Raw genomic sequence first — 22,089 nt, forward strand, 5'->3', positions numbered from 1 at the left:
TTATCAAGAAGCTTAACATTTTTGTGGTTTCTCTATGTGCACATGTTTTCAAAACAATACTAGATGATTCAACTAATTCATTTTTTATTAATTCAAGAATCCTGGAGGTTGTCCTGTTCTAAAATAGACTGCACAGAATCACCAAGCCCTTTGAAGAGTGTTTGCATTATCCCTGGAAGCTGAGGCAGTTCTCATCCTTCATTTTAGTGAGTGTTTAAACATACCTTCACCCTACTCAGTTTAGATATATGCATCACAGCATTTGGTTAAATATCCTATGTCGGTTTGGGCACAGAGCTGATATTTCAGCTCTAATTCAATTTTTTTTCAAACTGAATTAGACTTATAAGATTGAGTGAAACGTGTTATTTTGTTTCACCTCATTTTGTGCTTGTAAACAGTATAAGAAAACCTCACCTCTGTACTTCACAGAAGGTGCATGAAAAGATTTATGTCCTTTGCTCCTTCCAGCGGACTCACGGCTCTCCCTACTGGTTTTGATAACAGCCTGCAAAGATCCTTCTGTACTTCATCTCTACACTAAAGTAACACGGGAGAGCTCTAATTACCACAATCAACAACTACATAAATCAACGCATTTGTATATATCTTTATATTGCTCCTTCAGTAATCTAAACCACACTTGATGGCTCTAAAACCAGTTCCATGTTTAAGAACTTGGCATCTTTCCTTGATTCAATTAAATACACTGATGTTACACTAAGCAAACGCTTATCCATAACCTTTTCCAAGAATAGCTTCCTCATACCCCTGAAATGACAAGTAAACCCCATGCAGAGTTATCAGTAAAAATGGAAAGGTGACTTATTGTATTCTAAAATGATAAAAAGTTTCACGTGGGAAGTTTGTATGAAATTCCAAGGGGAAAAAAGCTAGAAGGTGTTAGAGAAGTACCAGGTGGCATTGGCTTACAGGCAATGAGCAATCACCAGTTCTTACACCAGAGGCAAACTGAGATCCCTGCTCAAATAATTACTATCAGCATTATTATACGAGATTTCTGAGATCGAGGAACAAATGATACTATGAACAGCAGGGAACAGTTCCTCTTGATTGAGATTCTGGTTGTATTTCTTCACAAAATAATCACTGACCCAACAAGAGTAATGGTAGTCTTGACTTTGGTTTGGTAAGGAGGACAGTCCCTATAAAAGAGAAAGCCATAATTTTTCACTTAGCAATCATGAACTGTTTTACTCCAGATGAAAGGGGAATTTAGATTTATCTATTACCATGCTTCTGATTTCCAAAGGACAGACTTTTGAAATAAAAAAAATAATAAATGAAGTAACTAGTGAAGAACTGCTAAAGTACATGAACTGGAATGCAGGATGGCTCCATTTGTTAAGTCGGTGGTAGGAAGGCAATTTGAAACCCAAATAAAAAAAATGGAAGATAGACTAAATGGATCGATAACCAAATCTTAAATCTTGAAAATAAAATCAAGTTTTAAAAAGATCAAAGAATTAGAGAGAGTATAATGAACAGGAAGAACTTAGCAAAAAGATACGAATCATAGAATTACCAAAAACTAAGCTGAACATTGAGAGTATACTAAAATAAGGTGCAAAAGACACTTTAACAATGCTACTATACTATAAGTAAGAAAATGAATAAAAAGTAGGTATTATATATGGCCTTAATATATCCCATTACTACTGTTTTCTATTCTGTTCAGTAAGTTGGTCATTTAGACTATAGGTGTTTATGGGAAAAGCATTCATTAAATTCTGGAAATGATCCTTCCCAAGACCACCTACAGTATAACTACTGATCTGCAGAACTAGTTAAAATCCAAAAAATACCTGGGCAACTAGAGGCCTTCTAGGCTAATTCCACTCACACGAAAACACTTGTATAAATTTTCATTGGTTTTGACTGCTTATGCATTATTATGTTAGGTGTATACTAAAATCAGTAAATTATTTTCCTTGTCTAGAAAATTAGTGATCTTTTTATATGACTACATGATACATATTCAATAGATGCATATTGATTTTTTCCTCATTTGCCAACCTCTTTTTCCATTTTTCTTTCTTTCAAAACTCTCTCAGTTACTGCATCAAATACAACTAGGCCAGACTAACAGGTCTACAGTTACCAGAATCATCATTTTTTCCACTGACACGTGGTCATAACATCCATAAAAGTGTGAAGAACCTGGCATTAAATACATTTATTGTAAGGCACTGTAGGATAATGGACAGGATAGAGGGAGGGGAGTGAGCCATTACTGGTGTTTTGTGGAGACAGTCTTGTGACGGATTGAATTTTGTGCTTTCAGTAATGACTCTGACTCAGCAATCTAAGCATGTGAAAATGAAATCTGGTAATAACAAAACCAAGGACTGGTGAATCTTAAGAGAAATACAAGAAGAGGTGAATGTTCTTGAAGATGAGAGGTCTACTATTTTCATTAAATAATATTATTAAAATGAAGGGTGTAACAAGACCGTCACTTAAGTAGTACCTTTAAGAATGGTGTAATTTGAATTTCTGCTATAAACTGGGGCCTCAGAAGGAAAACGGTACAGAAAGCCCTGGAACTACACCCACTTGGAAAGGAAAGTCAGCCCCAACTTGAAGAAAAGGTAAATATTATTTAGGATACACAAAAAGATTAGATGAAAGAAAATACAGCGCTAAGGATAGCGTAGAGGAAACTGGTGGGACTTTCTCTGGATCTACATGCTCAGAAAAGATTCACCAGCACTGGGACAGGTACAGGTTACTAGAACAAGCAGGGATATGGCAAATCGGTTTTACAAAATGAAACTGTAATGGTGTGGGGTTTGATCAGCCTGGTAACTAGACGGCATTTCGCAAGCTTCTCGTGCCTCTTTCTGACACCTCTGGTATCAGTGAGGGATGCAGAGATGTCCTGGCCTTCAGAGGAAAGGGATAGTACAGCCAAACACTGTCACAGATGACATGTTGTACGCTCACTGTGACTGAATTTGTTCCTTACCATCTCCAGTCTGAAGTTCTGTATTTAACTTCTAATTAGTTTTTCAGATGGAGTCTGGAAGATTCACGAATGGAATTTTTTGACATGTTTTCCTGAGAGAGCAGGGACTTGAACAGTTTCTACTGAGGTTGTTCCTAGCATCTAGAAGTACCTTCTACTTAATAAGTTAACTTCACCATTTTGAATTAAACATACCTCCTGTGGTAATCTGGCTATAGTCACAGTCACGTTCACTGTGCGCAACAAAAGGAGAGCCAGCAACCCTCGGTAGGTGAGTTGGGATTGCCCGGTTTGACAACTCATCCAAGATGAGTAAAAAGAGGGGCAGTCCATACCTGTTCATCAACATGCCATCAAGGCTGTTCCCATCATCTGTTCTCCCCTCTTTTCATCAGAGAAGATTTGGCATAGTTACTCGCCAGAGAAGATTTGGCGATCAGTAAGTATGCCAGATTTCAGCATTTTACTTGGTGTTATCTTGACCTCCTGGCAGATCTTTCTAGAAAGATTTCCCTGTTCTATCCAGGAAATGCCAGAACTGGCGGGAGAGGAAGACAATAAAGGATGAGATTTGTAACGCACTGTGATGCAGTATAGGAATTTATTTCCCATTCAGGAATGAGGACACATGTGAAAGAAGATACAGAGCCTTCCCGGGTCTGGCCAAATGTCCATTTAAACCAGGACCCTTCCTGCAAATTGTCCCTTTCCCAGCCAGGAAAGTTGCAGCCACCTTACTCGTTCCGAGTATTTACCTATGCTGTACCACAACTTCGGCCATTCCTTTTTGTCCTTCTCTGAACCCTTTCTAGTTTTGGCCATCTTTTTGAGATGAGCAGACAGGAATCTCCCACATTATTAAAAATGCAGGTTCTTTGCTTTTTGTTGTATAACAATGGATGCTCTCTGATTTGTTCTCTCTTCCTTTAATAATACTCTCTAATATATTTTTAAATGATACTGAGCAGATGCTTTCATGGCATTATCCCCTATAATCTCAGAATATCTTTCCTGTATTTTAATGGTTAGCCCAGAACAGATTGGTTTTTCTTCCTGTCATCACTTAATATTTATCTTCATTAAATTTCAGCTGCCATTTTACTGCCTAGTCATGGAGCCCTGTATGTTACTTCTGTCCTTTGAAGTCAATCCTTGTCTCTAATTCCCTGGTTAAGTTAGTATCTACTAGCAAACTTCGCCATCGCACTTTTTACCTCTTCTTCCAGGTCATCTGATTCTCCCTAAAACTGAACAGCCTGGGTATACTATCAAAATCTCATGTTTTCTGAGTGCTCTTTCTAGAATAACCTGATAATCTACTGATCGCACGGGCTCTCTGGCATGCTTATGGATATGTAAGTTGATTGCTTTGCTCTCTAGAGCATATTCCAGTGCAGCTGCATGCAATAAACTAATGACTCAGAAAGTACCACGACAAATAAAGCATACAACACAATGAACAGTCTAAATTGATATTTTTAAAGCAATTTGAACTACCCTGATATGCCAAATTTTTACTTGATACTTCTTACATTGCTTTCTCAGTATATGCTTACTTTTTGCTGTAATACACTTCAGAAAAAAAAAAAGTTATGAAATTCTGATTTATCTGTAATGAATCGAAAGAGCAGCGCAGTCTTTTTAACCAGTGTAAGTCTCATTTGTGTGCTTGACCGCTGATTGTTTCCAAGACACAAATAAAGGAACGTGTTCAAACAGAAACGTCACATTCAGCCTCTTTTCAATATGGAAACAAAATATATTCAATTTAATTCTTTCAATTCTGATAGCTTTTACAATTACAAATAGAAACAACAGCTTTAAAATACCAAGTTATAACAATTAAAGGCTCAGAGAAGGGGGTTTTTTAGTACAAAACCTATAATTATCTTAAAATGAAAGTCTACTCCCAACTGTACTCAGGTAAGTCATGTGACAGTTTGGATTTCTCCTGTTTAAAACAAAAGTGGTATTATACTCACAGTTTGTGGAGGCTGTTAAGTCCAACAAACATTTCTGGTGTTAGGCAACCAATTCTATTATTTGAAAGGTCTCTGAAACAGACAAAAAAAAGTGAAACTTTAGGTCTGTCTTATTCATATACACACCTACATACTCATATACAGCCTCTATTTTTAACAATTAGGGATTTAGAGACAAACGAGAAATAACACCTTTGTCTGTAACGTAACCTACCTGAATTAAATAGATTTAACAACTTTTATAACATTATTGAGCAATGTTCCACAATTAAACATACCATACTGCAACTTATACTAATTGCGTTGAAAAGTGATTTTATATATGTAGCAAATAAAAAAAACAACCAAACAAAAAATTCCAACATAAAGAATTTTCTTTATCAAAATTACTCACAACTGTTTGTTTACTTATGAAAAATACTATGCATTTTGTTGCATGCAATATTCATCCAAAATTGACACATTTTTATTGTTTACTAATGCCTCATCTCACCGACGGCATCCTTTCTTGCTGAAGAAATCACAGAAACCAGATGGCAATTAATTTCTGAGCTAGTAAGAAGGTCAGTCTTGATAAGCACTTGGCAAGCTCTTCTAAGAGCAATACTGTGGCTGTCTCAGACCACAAATTGTACAAGGTATTATGTTTCATAACTCTTGTCTGCAGAAAGGTGAGATGTCTTCTGTACCCATCATGCTTACCACATAATGTATAGGTTACTTACAGGAAGGAGCAAAAAATACGTATGAACAGTTATATTGTGATAATAAATTAATACTGTCCCTTGGTGCATTCTGAACTAGTGTTTAATTGTCACAGGTTTTGTTTTCGACCTTGACTCAAATTTTCCTTCTTATCAAGTACGTTTTTTTAAATAATTGCAGTAACGTAAGTATTTTAAGCGATTATACATCCATTAAAATGTTAAAATTGTTCTGACTATGTTTTTGTTTTAGAATCAGTGGTAGTCATCTGACTCCTTTGTTACACTGTGCAGATGCCCTACTTTTCTATTGTTACACGAGAACACTAAAGTAACCAAACAGGAGAATAAAGATTGTAGTTTGACAAATCCAGTTATTGCTTTCATGGTGACATACCCAATTAGCCAGAACGTGAAGGCAATATCTTTGAATTCACTACAAAATCTTCTTCTATCAGATAAAGAATGTATTGTTGTACAATTAAACGATGAAACATTGCATTAGAACGAAAATATTTCTTAAATGCTTGTCAGGGATACTAAGTAGGCAACAGCTGAGAAAATAGTGTGGATAACAATATACGCCAATAATTGCATATAAGTGTTATTCTTTAAGTTTTCCTAATGAAAGCTCCATAGAAAATCTAAAAATGCAAGTTTAAGACAAACATTCATACATATATGTATAGATCTATCTTTCTTTAGAAGAGGTAAATGTTAAGCAAGAACCTACCCAGACTTCTTAGATGGGTAATGCTTTACTTCTGCCTAAGCAAAGTCTGAGCACGTAAGGAAGAAATGCTTCACTGGGTGGGACATAATTTGTGTAGCAAAAGTAAATTTCTCTAAACTAATCAAAACAAGTGCATATTTCTCGAAGTGTGGCACACAGTGCAATGGTATTTTTAACAAAGCAAAAGGCTACACCCCCTTTTCTCAAAGTTTATTTCAATGGGTGTTATTTTCACAGTAAGATATATGTCGGCGGCTGAAATCTCTGTATTGTAAAGCACGTTTTCTAAAAAAAGCATTAGCTAAAAGGAAAGACGGTTTGCTGCACATTCCTCAACACTAATACACGTTATATTGGACATAATTCAATTTGTAATGTACAAAGCTGGTGTTCCTTTTCAGTAGTAAGACATTTAACTTACTAATGCTGACTTGTAAAATCAATGTCAGAGAAAAAAAAATTCTCCCCTGTTGAATAACCAAGTACTATAATTTTAGTGCTTCATAAATTTTCAGTTTTCATCAATTTTGTGTGTACCTTTTTGAGTAAACCCTTGAAATAATCCAGTTTGTCATTCAAATACAGATTATAACAGTTTTCCAGATCATTCACAGAAAACATTTTGATGTTGACAGCCTGGGGTTTGTCTGACTTGCCATAGCTAGTATCTCTAGCAGTTGCCCATATTACAACAGCTTCTGCTTTTCACAGCATCATTTTTATTTTACATGTGAAATAAGAATACGTGAATGTAAAGTATGCTTTTAAAGTAATTACTGTATTCAGCATTCAACAGGAGTTTACACTATTCATTCCTTTTGCTCAACTGCCTGCTGCCCAACAGCTGCACAGTGAAGGAGTGCGGAGGTATTCTTGTTTACCATGAAATGACACCGGTTTGTACCAAACATGTGGCAGTCTAGTAATTAATCGATTTCCTGTCGCTAGATTGCTCCCAGTGTTACTTGTTCATACCAGTAATGAGGGTTTCTCTGAAATCTAGCATGATAAATCTCAACGTTGCCATTGCCAGTTTGCTGAAGGGTCTTTTCTTCTCACTTTTCCCCGTGCCTAATGACTTCCTCTGCCTTGACTTGTCTCTCCTGGCTGACCCAAGGCTCCACCTGTGCCGTCTTCAGATGTGCGGCCCATGACTTGCACAGGTTTCCTGGTTTACCCACAAGAGGTCAGGGTTGTGTTATTACAGTATGCGGCCAAAGCAACAATTAGCGCTCATTTTGATCATTTCGTTGTATTGTCACCCCTGTATACACAGTGAGCAAGGAAGTTTCAACCTAATGCTTTCGTTTGTGTTAAAAATGTCCTACTCTGACTTCATCATTATTATGTCATTAGCTTTCTACCCAAACGCACTAAAACTTAGTGGCTGGTATTAGAAAATACTGCTACCTGATCAGAGATGGAAATCTTTTAGTTAGGTTGTGCAGTGCTCCCTGTACGTAGCAGTTCGGGAATTTAACCTCAGAGAAAACCAGGGGGATTTGTAAATTTATTTTTCTAGGGATTTGCATTCCTTCTCATCTAAATCTTCCCATCCCACAAAAATGATCCTTTTTTTCTCACAGGCTTTCTCCTCACACATAAGCGAGTGTACATGATGGCTAGGCAGATTTCTGGCGTGTGCTGTCAGCCAGCACACAGACCTTTGGATGCTGTCACTTGGAAAAGTGTGATTAAAAAATGGGTTGATCTCTCTTTTCCTTTAGGCTGAGTAGAACTTAGGAGGGTCTGTAGCCCTTGTTAATTCAAAGCAAAAAGGCCCACTTGTAGGATCTTAGTAACTTAGATAACATAGCTTAAAGGTCAGCCAGTGCTTTCAAAAGTACTATGAGAATATTTTCAAAGGGAGGAATGCGAGAATGATGGACAGGGAATATATTGCATAAGTCTCGTTTCCTTAGATAACCATGCTAAAACTAAAAAATAACAAGCAGAATCAATGCGAGAGGCATGAAAATGGTAGACGGTATCTAAAGCATGAGAAAATTTCCTTTCTAGGAATTTATTTTATAGACCTTGTCTATGATAAAAGTAAAGCAGAACTCGTGTAACAAAAAAACGTAGCATAGCACATATATTGAAACCACTTAGGCTTATTTCTGATTAATGTCTATAGTGATATATTGTCTGCTAAGTCATTAATTAAATGTGGTTTTTAACTTTGTAGATGTACCTGTTAGAACATTTATTGGAGAGCAGACAGATAATTTTAAATGGGAAAAGGTAAAAAAAGAAGGGAAAGAAGAAGAAAAAGGCACGGTAAATTTAAAAAGCACAGTGTGTGATTTTTTAAATTTTACTGCCAGTGTCCTTATGTGATTATTGCTTGGTGGCATATTTGAGTTGCCCAAGGATAGAAATGTCGATACAAACACAATTTTCAGAATAATCCAAATGGAATTAACACTTACAGGCGCTTCAGTTCTGAAAGTCCATGGAACGCCCCTGGCTCAATTGTGCTGATCAAATTATTCTTCAGATCTCTAGAGAGACATAATAGGAGGAGCAATTAATTACCACTTTACCTACTGTACTACTGCTATATACAAGGATTGTGAAATGCAATGCAGTTCTGACCTTTGTTTCTCCCAGCTAAAACTGAGAATTAATTTATTTTAAATAGTGACACCAAAAGCATTACATTGTTTGCAGTTTTTAAAAATGTATTTTTCCAAGTAAGACGGTTAAGATTAGATGTTAAAAAGAATTTGCTTGTTTTAAATTCTGTCCTATTTGTACTTTTCAAAACAAGTTTACCAGCCATTCTTGCCCCAGGAAAAATGTTTTAATCAATGAGTGAATAAAATAATCAGTCAGCAGAGCAAGAGCCTTTTAGTTTGCTTATTCATTGTGTTGTGCACTTTACACTTAATAAATTTATCATTTCCACCTAAAGCAGGCAAAGCAGCTGGCATGTGAGACATAAACAGATAGGTCAGGTTTCTGTCCTGAAATACAAGCAATTTCTCATATTTGGCAGATAAGTGCTTCATTCTGCACTTGGTGACAATCCAGAGGATCGGTTGTTGTGCAGATAAAGAATATTTCACTGGCATTAGTAATCTCATCTGCGCTTGGCACAGCGCGTGGGGCCATGACATTGCTCTCAGCTCAGTCCCCACAGAGATTTACTACTGAATTGTCTCAAGACCCTTCACGATGTGAGCCCCGAGGAAATGCCTTCAGTGCAATTAGATAAGCAGGCCTAGTAGATAAGTGCTGTAAATTCTCGTAGAGTCAGTGTTCATCTTCTGACAATTTGCAATTCGTAGTGAACGACTGGTGCGCAATAATATCGGTGCTGTTTCTCAGACTGGCCACTTCCAGCATATTACAGCGCATGCATTGCTTGACTCTGCCAAAGTATGGATGTATCAACACCCACATGAGTCATCTTACCTATTACTTTTTATTTTAGTGCAAATAAAAAGCACAGTAGGTGAAATCTCGGTTCCACTACCCGCAATTGCCCTCAACGGGGCAAGATTTCATGCCAAATGTTTAGTTCACTGTAGGATATATAATAATTTCAAAGTCAAAATCATAAATAAATATTTCGGTGTTGTGGTAGTCATTTTTTGCAGATCATTTGAATAGTTCCAAAACTTTGTGTGTCATACCCATTTTGGTTTAGTGACGATGATGACGATGAGTGATCTGTCCCTAACAAAGATCTCAGTCAGACCCTTAACAGTCAAGTTCAGCTTTCAGCTTGCAACATGCAACGCTCAGAGTCCTTAAGAAGGCGATAAGAGATTCTGATTCCTTATGTACAAGACCTTTTGTCTTATATATATGAAATGCAGAACTATCAAATGCACAGCAGACCAAGATTGCAGTTTTGAAGGAGAAAAATCCCAGAAGTCCTTATCATCTCAGTTTAGAAAGATACCTAGATATTCAGTTGCTTTATGTTGTAAAATCCTAACTGTAAACAAGGTTCTAGATAATCACTTCACGTTTTTTAAAGTCTAGTAAGCTCAAAGCTTATGCCGCATAATTGCCAAGGTATGACGCGCAAGTATGTCACATGGCAACATCACTTGTCCAATATTTTTAGATTACCATTTCTTCTTTGTTCCAGCTTGCTCTATTTAGCGCTTTCATCATGAATATGTGTTGCTCCTGATCTTGTGACATGATTGAAAAAAGCAAAGGTCCAGGAGAAAGTTAATAAGGGAGCTATTTATTTAAAATTGAAATCAAACCACAGGCTATGCTTTAAGTCTTTTAAAATGCAAGTACTGCAAAGCACACAGGTATAATTATTAAGAGTACCTGCGATTAAGTAACTTATCTGAAGTTACAAGCATTCATAAAACTTTGAAATATATTAGGAAATTTTTCAGCCATGCATGTCTGAAACCCAGTGGTTTAGTTTCTTACTGGTTTTATCTTACTTTGCTTTAGATACCTCAAAGTTCCTCTTTTTTAGTTGCTATTTTTAAAAATAAACCATTATCTGTTCATTATGCAAATAAAATTCACTTGATAAAATATGCTAATCTCAGCCCAACACAAATACAATGGATATTACAAGAACATATTAGAACTGCACCAATTATTCCAGTTGTCCAGTACAGATGTAACTTTTGAACAGCGATGCATGAACATATGCATATACAAATACTTTAAGCATACGCATTACATGCCATGTCATGCCTATTTGCCTAAGCCACAATGGCAGTAGCTCACTCGTTGCTAAGCTAGTAAAAAGCACAAAACCCAGAAATTCTCGCTTTTCCCTGCTACTCTGCAGCACGGAGATAAGTATGTCTATACTGCCGGGGAAAAGGAGTCAGTCAGAGCCCGTGAAATTCCCCATAGTCTCAAGAAAACACCAACACGAGCCAGAGCCAGGAGAAGAAAAGGTGGCACAGAGGAGGGAAATAAAAAAGGACGGTGTTGGTTCAGGAGACAGGTAAAGGTGCCAGAAAGGGGCAGAGCTTAGGCAAGGACCTTGATGATGATTTGAGCATTCATAAGAAAGCTGCACAATCTATGACTAGTTTTAGGCATAGGCCTAAGCTCTTTCTCCTGGAAAAATTGTAAGCAAAAAAATGGCAGAAATACAGATGTCAAGGTTGATGCTTGCACCAATTCATATCCGGTAAAGCAGACGACAACCCCATGGACAACAGAGGGGAAGGCTACAACACCCCCTCCATGACAACAGGAGGGATACAGCCATCTTCCTGCGGGTATTCTGCCCTTCTCCCTATTCCCCAACCCAGGCAAAGCAGTTTTCTCCCTTGCTTTGTCCTCTTCTACTGCATTTGGATGAAAGTGAGAGTAACTGATGGAACCATAAATGAAATACAAAGGATGATGTTTGTTATCATGAAAACACTCTCTAAGAATTGGAAACATTTTTCCAATTCCAGTATTTTTCAAAAATTTTGTCAAACATTTTCACCTTAGTTCCCTGGTACCAGCAGTAGCTTCTAGATTCGTCTTTCTTCTGCCTTCATCTGGTCAAGAAGTCGTGACAACTCCTTCAGATAGAATTTCCCACACCCTCTCATAAAGAAAAAGGTTTGTACAAAAATTCTGCAGTCTCTTCTCCAGAGTCCCAACTTGCAAAGACAAGTCAATATGTTTGGTAAATATTAATCTACATGAGTGTATTTTCCTTTGATGGTTTAGGATGAGGCAAACACCTCTTTTTTTTTTTTCTTTAAACCTTCAAATACTCAACACTAAACAGTTTGGTCTACTCTGATTCTGTTCACACCAAACATCTGGCCTTAGCTTTCTCTGGGCAGCACTACTGTCAATATCTTCATGAATGAAATGTAGGTCCTTTTGCTTGTACAGTATGTTATATGTAACTACTCAGGTTGAAGGAAGTTCTTTAGCTTGCAGAGCCCACATGGGTAAGACTGAAAAGACACTGTCTCATGTGAACTTCTTATTCTGAAAACTTGAAAGACAAACAAATGAAAACAAAACAAAGCCTCACACCCAATATAGATCCTTTGGATGTATGCTGACTTATCTCAGGCTTTACACTGGGACGCATTTGAAAACCACTTAGAGGCACAGGTCAGAGCAAATGTCCTCATTTTAGGCAGGGGAAACTGACAATTTTAACAATTAACTTTTATAACAATTACACACATTCTGCGTTAACTAACAACTCATCTAAGTGCTCTGCAAGTCGTAATTAGGTGAAGTGATCATCTCCTCTATCCAAAAGTGGTAACAGTTCATGACAAATATAAAAGAGTCAGTACAGGTGACAAACTGTTGGCAGGTGAGTTTTAATGCCAGTCAAAATAACCAAGCAGACAAAAGGTCTTCCATTTACTGACATCCTCTACGTTCTAGTTTATGGAAACTCTGCTGTGCTTCCCCGTAACTTGTAACCGCATAGGAAAAAACAGGATAATCTTAAACTATCACCTACAGGAAGGAAAAAGGCCAGTTTAATGTTAGTAGAAGCCAAACCATTTCAAGGAACAGTGTCCATCAGTTGCACTGTCCCAAACAAAGACATCTGTTATCCTTATTTTGGAAATTACGCTTAAATTAGGGAGGTTATTTTAGTAAGGATATTCTCAGAAAATTGTAGATGATTATACTACCCACAATCCTGGCACTTTCTTAGTAATTAGTATTATTCCATAACGTTTCCATATACTTCTGGCCTAACAAAATAGGCATTTTCTTCCTTGTTGTCCTTTAAGACAAAAATGTCTTTAAAATAAATAGATAGAATTATCAGATGTGTTAATCATGATTCTTACTTCTACATTACAAGAACCTATTGCCTAGCCTCCCACTTGTATTTTTTACAAAATTACTGTTATTAAAATATTAAATGAGCTTCCCCATTTTTTAATTTAGCAAAGAGTTTGTTATACCCAAGCCTTATAGCAATAAGTATCAGCTTTCACCAAGCTAAATAAAGAAACCAGGGTAAATTTGGTTGTATGTTTACATTTTTTCCCCAAGAGCTACTGCTGAGGTTTGGCAAAAGGTTATGATCCAAGGCATGCCAAACAGCAGCCCAGGCTGGGCCACACACATGCACACATGTGTACGTACCATGCAAGTGATTTTATCGTCAACCAAAAGTAAAAGAGGGAAAGAACCCCAGTATCATAATATTGAATGACCACAGTGTGACCCAGTTAAAGCCCATAAAGAAAGCATTTTCTAACTAACAGTTATGGTTTTGCATCATTTCTGATGCAGCATTCTAACTTTAAAGTATCTATTCTGAATCTGAATGACGTGTCATTAGTGGTGTGGGTGTATATATCTAGTGGCGTGACCTGAAAATAAATCAAAACCAAGTGCCTTGTACACGTACAGATAGATGGAAGCTACATGAAGTTAGCTGTAGTCATAACAACTGTAGCACTTATATCAAGGCTTCACAGCTGCACAAAAATAAAATACTTCAATATTTATTGAAATATGTTTCCCCTAATTTTATTACAGTTGCTAGATATACTTGCTGCATGGTACTCTGATCTCAAATAGACCTGAACAGGAAAAAGAACAACACAGAATGGACCATGTTGTCATTAAAAACAAATGGAAAATGATTACAAGTAAGTTAATAGAGGAGAGTTTCCATTTCACTTACAAGTCTGAACTTACATGAATTACATAAAACAACCATTAAGCACTGTCTTCCTTCAGGTATGTATATGCAAATAATAGTCCCACAGGTAAAAACACTCAAGGATTCTTTTACTAAGTAACACGAGCTGCTGGAAATTTATCATCTTACACATTAATCTTTGAATTGACTTTTACTTACTAAAGACATTTAAGAGGAGTTACCTCAACGAAACAGCTGCCTTACAGAGGGGAGATCTGTGTTTGAAATACTCACTTCCTGATGGCTTAGCTGAGAGGTAAATGAAACAAGAGGAAGAGGCTAATATGGGACTTTGCAAGAACATTTCATAGGCACTCCAGGCCTTTCAGCTATTACACATCTTCTGTGGCCAAATCCCTGATTATCTAAATGTGTTCTTGAGATTCTTGATGCTTTAAGTTCACAGTATGCACTTACACAGTACAAAACATAGTGGGAAAAATCACTTAAAATATACACAGTCTATTTACAAAAGAATAAATTTATCTTAAGCTACATTCTCACATTTTGGGCATTTTGTATCGGCATCTATGCCTTCAGACGCTGCAGATTCTTCCCCCAACTTACAATATATGTACTGTAGATATTTTGAATACATATTCATAACAAGAATGTTCAACTAATTCCAGTACTTCGTTCAAATTCCTGACATCGATACATCTTTCATAAAAAATTATAGGTTGTACCAAGAGGACATCTGTGTTTAGAAAGCTGTCATTATGGTGCTGCAAACTTTCCAAAAAAGCTCTGAGAAGAGCAATCAGTTGTTGAGCAGACGCCAAATACCAGTGAAATATGACTGACTTTCCACATTTTGCGTATTACTATGAAACAACAACAACAGAAAAAAAATAAATAAGGTCACATCTTCCACTTCTTTCTCATGTGAAATATTCCAGCTAAACTAAATGGCATCTTTGCCCAAGATATGAATGTACAGTCAGAAGCCCTAAAGAAGATTCACTTTTAAAACATCATTATGGTCACGGTGGTAGGAAAGAGGCATAGGCAATGGTGAAAGACCACAGTTAGCACCTATCCTGCAGTCACGGTAGTGACTCTCAGGGTTAGCAGCCCTGGACGCAGGAACAAAGAGTTAAGATTATATTGGTAACTGAAGACACTTAAAGCACACCCATCTCTACTGAGCCTATCAGGAGACAGTGACTCAGTATCATACTTTGATGGCCTCAGTATAATCAAAACTATTTTCACCCCCATCGTTGGTGAGTGCATTGCCAGTCACACACTGTAAACCAAGGAACAGGCAGGTTAAGCGATACCCGTTACCTGGTATCATCATCAACTAAAGCGCTCCCATGAAACTCCAGAACTTATTTGTTGGTTTTTTTTTATGATGAGTGGATATTTAATCTATTTTCCAGAATCCGAAAAATTATGGTTCATTGCAGTTAAATTTCAAGACATAAGGATAAATCTTTCCTTAGATTATTCCCATGAGAACATACACACGCATATAAACATGGACAATAATTGTCCAATAATCGTTTGCCTTTGCAGACACAGAGGCTATGAGTCTTTTGCTTGTTTAGCATGTAGATGCATGTTGATTACGTATTTTCCTTTAATTTTCCTTTTTAATCCAAGCCATGACTGGTTGGATTACCTGAAACAATAGACCCTAAGGACAGGACAAAAAAAATAACTGCTGCCTGTTCAAGGTACTAATGAATGATCGGAAGTTTCAAACCGGTCACTTGATGGCAATAATCACATATAGAACAACAGAAAGGTCTCCACATTTTTGTTTTTTAATTTAAGGATGATGACTCATTCACATCAAATGTGCTTTGGTAATTTGGCAGTTATACATTATTTAGGAACATGCCTAAAAATGTTAAACAAAGTGCCAATAAAGGCAGCTGAACCAAAACAGATACAGGCTTTATGGCAGTTTGCTTGCTCAAAGTATGCACAGAATGTTATAATGTGTTTCATTTTAATGGTAATAATCACAGAGCAAGAATATAAGGCTCAGAGTATTTTAACTGAAGGAGCAGTACGCAAATACGGAGAAGCGAGTAAAAAGCTTGGTAAAGCAATTTTCATTGCAAATTTTTTGTTGATATATTTTTCTACATGTGCATATTAGAAAATAACATTTTAAAGGATTCATTTATCCAGTATAAACTCAAGTTTTATGCTAGATATAGCATCAACCAATCAGAATCTGGGATGAGGATGCAAAGACATTTGGTACCTACCTTTGGTTTAGCATTTTGAAACTGATAGCTCAAAAGGAAATGCATTTTCTAATAAACAAAACTCACTACGCTTTCCAGATTCTTTTTATTTGGCCTGTTTTCAAGAAGAAATAATTCAGCAAAATATTCAAATTCCAGACTGACACAAATGTTCCTATACGTGTTTTCTTTTCCTTGAAAATGCCACAAAAGCAGAGCTATATGGCAGGGTCGCATTAGGTCTTAAAGTTGTCGGCTACGTAGGTGCAGAAGTACATGCTCGGCAGTTGTAACGTGGGGCGTCGAGTCGGAGTGGCTGTGCTGCCCAGCAGAAAGAGTCCTGTGGATCAGTTCCATGGGGCTCAAACAAGACTGAAAGGTCAGAAGCCATAAAAGCTGAGGGAAGCACATAAAGTGGATCTCAGCGTCCACGGCTTTGCGGGCAGCTCTGCAGTGCCAGCAGCAATTCCGTCCCTGAGCGCCGGCAATCATGCCGCGATGTACAGCGATAGACTCAGCGTATCACTGATCACGATAGCAGAGCTGGTGCCTACCCATAACTGTGCAGAGTTGTGACAAGCACAGAAACCTTTGGTGGCTGAAGAGAGCCAGAGAGCCAGGGACTTCCTACACCATTGGGACTTCTCTGTGTGCTCATGCCTAGAAGGCAGCTCAGCATGGGCTAGGCTTCCTGACACGTGATCCACTCCTTTTGAAAGAAGGGTAACCGGTGGGCGGGGGAGAAGAAAAAAAAAAAAAAGAAAAAAAAGTTGTGAGCAGAATTCCAACCTGCGAGAAAACTGTTTGCAAAGAAAGTGGAAAAATAGGGGGGAAAAGTATACTCAATTTTTTTTTAAGTGAAGTGCACAGCCAAAACAATATGTAAAACAAACACTTTCTACTGAGAAAGGCTTAAACGCCAGTGTAGGAGTTGTTATTCCACATTCTAAGACTGCACTTATTTGCCTGTTACAGATTTCCAGCAATGTGCATTCAACATCCCTAGGGTAAATTTCAAGCTCTGCAATCACAGTTTAACAGCATAATTACAATTTTGGAAATGAAATATTGTATATTTATCCAGTATTTTCAGAAGTTCATCTGATTTAATTTTCCATAGTAGTTTGCATTTTTACACTAAATTATCAGAGGTATCTGGGTAATGAAAATGTGTTTTATTAGCTAGGAGTACCATAAAATATACAAACCATTGTACCCTGGAGTTTTGGGTGGGATTTTTTTTTTAAAGGAAATATTCTGTTACTTGGAATATTGACTTGGAAGAATAAACCAATTCTACATTGAATTTTAATTTGAACTTCAGATAAATATTTTCTTCCATGGCTTAAAACATCCAAGGAGAAGAAGAAAGAATTCCTCCCTGAGCTGTAAAGGAAAGATAAGTACCTGCAGATGGCCCATAGGTTAGCTTAGAGTAGTTTTGAGCCAAAACCAGGATAGTTTATTACTCAATGTAAATCAATAAAATAAAAATAATCTTTCGTATATTGTTTATTTTATTGTAGTGTTTTCATAAGACAGAAGTAGAACACTCTTAAAAATAAGGTGATTCAATTATAAAATGTCAAGGAGGGACTCCATCTTTCTGCCTGCTTACTACTTCTATGTAATCTCATTAAAAGAATAAGAAACTTAATTAACAATATCACAGAGAACACAGTCACTGATGATACGTGGAATCCTGAGCAATCTGCAGTCATTATTTAGCTCATGCTGGGGGATGGGCAGGACAACACTGCAACAACCTTCACCCATCTCCAGGAAGGAGCACACTCAAAGCCATTCTTCCTACACACCTGGGAATATAGCAATGCCCAGATACATTCGAGCATCACCTAGAGCAGGAAGCCTTTTCCAGGTAAGGAAGGGAAAAAAATTAAAAATAGAGTCCATCTGAACATTTAATTCAGCCAGTATTAGAGGGAACATTAATTACACAGAAATCCTGTCACTTTAAGCTGTCGATACGAATTGGTTTAAGGGTAACAGAGTAAAATTGTCTCTAAGCAGTTTAGCTCAGAGGAATTAAATCTTGGTGAAAGAGTGGTCTGAGAATCCTTCCCCGGAAGTCCCTGTTTTATATAAACTGGGGTTTTGGGAATAACTTACAGAAATTTAAGTAATTTAAAAAACAGCCATGTGTGCCAATAAGAAAACCTGCAGAATTGTCCTCTGCAGAAATCAGGGTTAGTGAGTACCCTCTTCAGTGACTCTGAAGGATTCCTGGAGCCTTTTCACTGCACAGTTTTTACATTTACACTTTCCTGCAGGCACTTGCAGAAATTAAAATAATTTTTGCTAAAATTTCATATGAAATATGGATGAATGATAAAGAAAACTAGAAGGCTGAAAAGTAAGGAGACCAGACTATCTACATGAATGTACAATTTCTACACATTCCTTAATCTCACCGCCATACACTTTATATGCTATACAATGAGTATGTTTTAAAGTAAAAATTATTTTAAACAAACAGAACAAATTATATTTCTTCTACCTCAGAAGTGCCAGACTGATATTAATTTCAAGCCAAAATCTCTGCTATTTAAAGTAATAAGAAGTTGGCACATACTTTAAAACTTGTCCCTGGTGGTCTCACTTGAAATGTCCTTCTTCAATGATTTCCATGCTTTGTTGTTTTTTTCATAGTGTTTCAGACAAAATTACAGATTTTTAAAATAAATTTTCTTTTGTTTATATAAATGTCTCAGTTATTCAGCTGTAGAATATGCAAAGATTATTAAAACACCCAACAAAAACCAACAGAGCCATAATAACAAACAACAGTAGCTGGAGCCACAGGAACACCCAACAGGTCTTCAAGCCCTGAAAGTATACCAAAAAATGGAGGAAACAGGAAAGACAGTAGAAAAAAAGGATGTGGGGAAAGGAGAAGTACGTTACTGTTGGAGATAATTATTGCTGAACACTGTTAGTATGTTTTATTTAGTTAGATATCACATCCTTTTCTATCCTTCTCACCACATAGAGCAATAAAACATCTTTTCCCAGCTTGTTTTTTTCATACTTTCCTCCATGGCATCTCTTATCCTACCTTCTTCACACTGAATCTCCCTCAGCCCCTTGGAAACAGTGCTTTGTTCCCACAGATCTCCTATGGGCCAGGGACCCACCTATTTTCTCACGTAAATAATTCGGTTTATTCGTCAAAACCTCATTCAGGCATGAAGGGGCCAGAAAAGCTCATAGGTGCTTTGGGGAGCCACAACCCAATTTCTCTGCTCCCTGCCCAGCCAGCTGTGCCGTGCCGGTTTCCTAACAGGTTATTCTATTTTCAGTTAGCTCTGTAAGTGAATTCAGGACTGTGTTTCTCAGTAAAGTGCACAAGCTGTATTAAGAATAAAAGCATACAGACAGGGGATTAATCAGTAATGGATATCTCACTTTAAAGCTCAGAATCACACCCTTGTACGATAAATCCTAATACAACTGTTTCCCTACCAAAAAAACCTGTTAGTACCTCCTGGTGCTGCTCGAGCTACAAGTATTAAGGAAGAAACTTGGGTGGCAGCAAAGGTGCTTTCTGGTTGCTATTTTAACACATATATTTACAAATCTGCACTTGATACGTCTTCTTAAAGGATGACAGCATCTGACACAAATCATGTGTTATCGTAATGACATCACTGTATAACACGTCAGATGAGTATATCACACAGCCGAGATGGCTGGCTGCGCAGCAGACTAACCGAACTCTTTGTGGCCCTAATGGGAAACAGGAGCCTAGATGCTCATAAATTCAACTAAGTGACTTCCTAAAATACAGCTAAACTTCACGTTACATAAATTAAAAAAAAAAATTTAAAAATATTGTCTGTGATTTAAACATCTCTATAAACTAACTTTACAAGTTAATTTTATATTACTGTCATTTGACTACTAATATTGACTTTTTATATAGAGCACCTTATATAATTTTTCTAATGTGCAGCGCCCTAATAAATCTATTCATGACTGTTCTATGGCAAAAATAATCTTAGTGTCTAATCAACCAGCTTGTTCAAGTATACGAGTAACAATTTATATTGCGACAAAATGATGGCTTAACAGCAAGCGTCCAGGCAAGACTCCTAAATACAACGCAAAGTGTTTTTACATACCTGCATTTTAAGAGATGTATAAAAATAATTCCTTATAACAATAACTCTTACATGTAATAAATGTATCTAAACTGGCAGGCCCTGAGACTGTTCTGGGTTAGGAATACAGCTGCGGCTGACCCTGAGGAGCTGGCATTGTACTTAAATGTACAGGTGCTTTGCACTGACTGACAACACAGGAAAGATGCTTTTCATTGACAGCAAAAGTGATTTGCAAATTATGACCTTTCATTCCAGCCTGCAATTGTCTAATACAACTTACTTTCACTCTGTTTCTAAACAATTCGCTCCCTTTCAATCACTAGCGATTTTCCCAGTATTTCTTTCCCTTTGCTTACATTGCTGTCCACTGAATTTCAAGCAGAAGTTCCTGGCTTTTGTCATGTTCTGCACATTTTGTATTCACGCAACAACAACTGCAATAATTTTGAAGATGTTTTTCCAATAAAATTTTTCCCTAGGATTATATTTATTAAAAATGCCTTACATTTATTCCTCCCTCTTTGAAACACTTTTATCTTTTACACCGGGAAAGATACATAAAATATGTTTTGCCTTTTTAAGAAGGCAATACCTACTCATAAAACACATCACAGTACTAGATGGTGATCTAAATGCTTTTTAGCCAAAAATTTAAAAAGCTTCTTAATATTTTTATCCAGTAAAATGAATTATTGAATTGTGGATTATGACCATCACTTGCAAATATCATTCTTACTAAACAAATCTAATAATATTTTCTGTAGTCCTGTTATGAACTGTTTCAATACTAGGATAATTAATATAATATAAGTGACTATATAAAGGCACAAATACCTTGATTATATGACAGACATATGGAGCACAAAGATGATAACCACTGCACCAGTAAAATACGATGGCATGGAGAACTCATTCCAAGTATTTCAATTACATACTACAACCCATTTGAATAATTATTTAAGTACTGATCAAGTCAAATCAGACTTTGTATTCCAAATGTCTCCTGTATCTCTTCATGAAGGAAACTTTTGCAGATAAGGCTTTACTAGTCCTTTGTAAACTAAGCTTCATATTTCTGTACATCAACAGGACTACACCTTCCTTATCTCAAAGTCTCAAATAGTATGACCAACAGAATAACATCCATCTATGGAAAATTTAGAAAGTATTGTAAATTTTATTATTTTATGTTGATTTAGTTAGAAAATTATATTATTTTATTTGAAAAAATATTTACCATTTAGTATGTAGTTTGCGTGGCAGTACATAAACCTCTCAACTGCTCTTCTGCAAAAGCATCTCTCTTCAATGGCTATTTCACTCGTCAAGAAAACAAAACCTGACCCTGGACCCTGCTGTGTCTCGCTCTCATGCAAAAACACTAAAATATTTCTTCTTTTAGGAGAGTTTTATTAATGGGGAAACAACACTGTGTTAAACCAGCATTTCCTTTCTACGTTGCCATTTGTTTAAAGCAATCTCAAACCTTCTTAGCTGATATCCAACTAACAACTCTGTGCTTCATGCTGATTCCAGTTCTAGGTAATTGTGAATTAAAGTTCACTATAATTATTTATGAACTAGCAAAATATGACCTTTTTTAATAAAAGACCACTGTGAATCTCCCTAATAGATGGCCTAACGTGAAACTGGTTTATAGGGGAGCAGGTCACTCTGGCTTTTTTAAGGTCAATATGGAATTTTGAATTCACCCTTT

The 22,089-nt window shown here is 36.8% G+C and overlaps 1 protein-coding gene across 1 annotated transcript in view; it reads right to left on the reverse strand.

Annotated features, from left to right (window-relative positions):
* Window positions 1-22,089, reverse strand: part of ADGRA1 (adhesion G protein-coupled receptor A1) — a 291,575-nt gene that overhangs the window by 177,448 nt on the left and 92,038 nt on the right. Inside the window, exons 3-4 of the mRNA XM_064463875.1 lie at window positions 8,841-8,912; window positions 4,972-5,043 (exon numbers count right to left, since the gene is read on the reverse strand). Coding sequence (XP_064319945.1) covers window positions 4,972-5,043; window positions 8,841-8,912 — 144 coding nt within the window. The remainder of the gene's footprint in view (window positions 1-4,971; window positions 5,044-8,840; window positions 8,913-22,089) is intronic.

Source organism: Phalacrocorax carbo, chromosome 12, assembly GCF_963921805.1.
Source record: "Phalacrocorax carbo chromosome 12, bPhaCar2.1, whole genome shotgun sequence".
In the NCBI taxonomy this organism is placed as follows: Eukaryota; Metazoa; Chordata; class Aves; order Suliformes; family Phalacrocoracidae; genus Phalacrocorax; species Phalacrocorax carbo.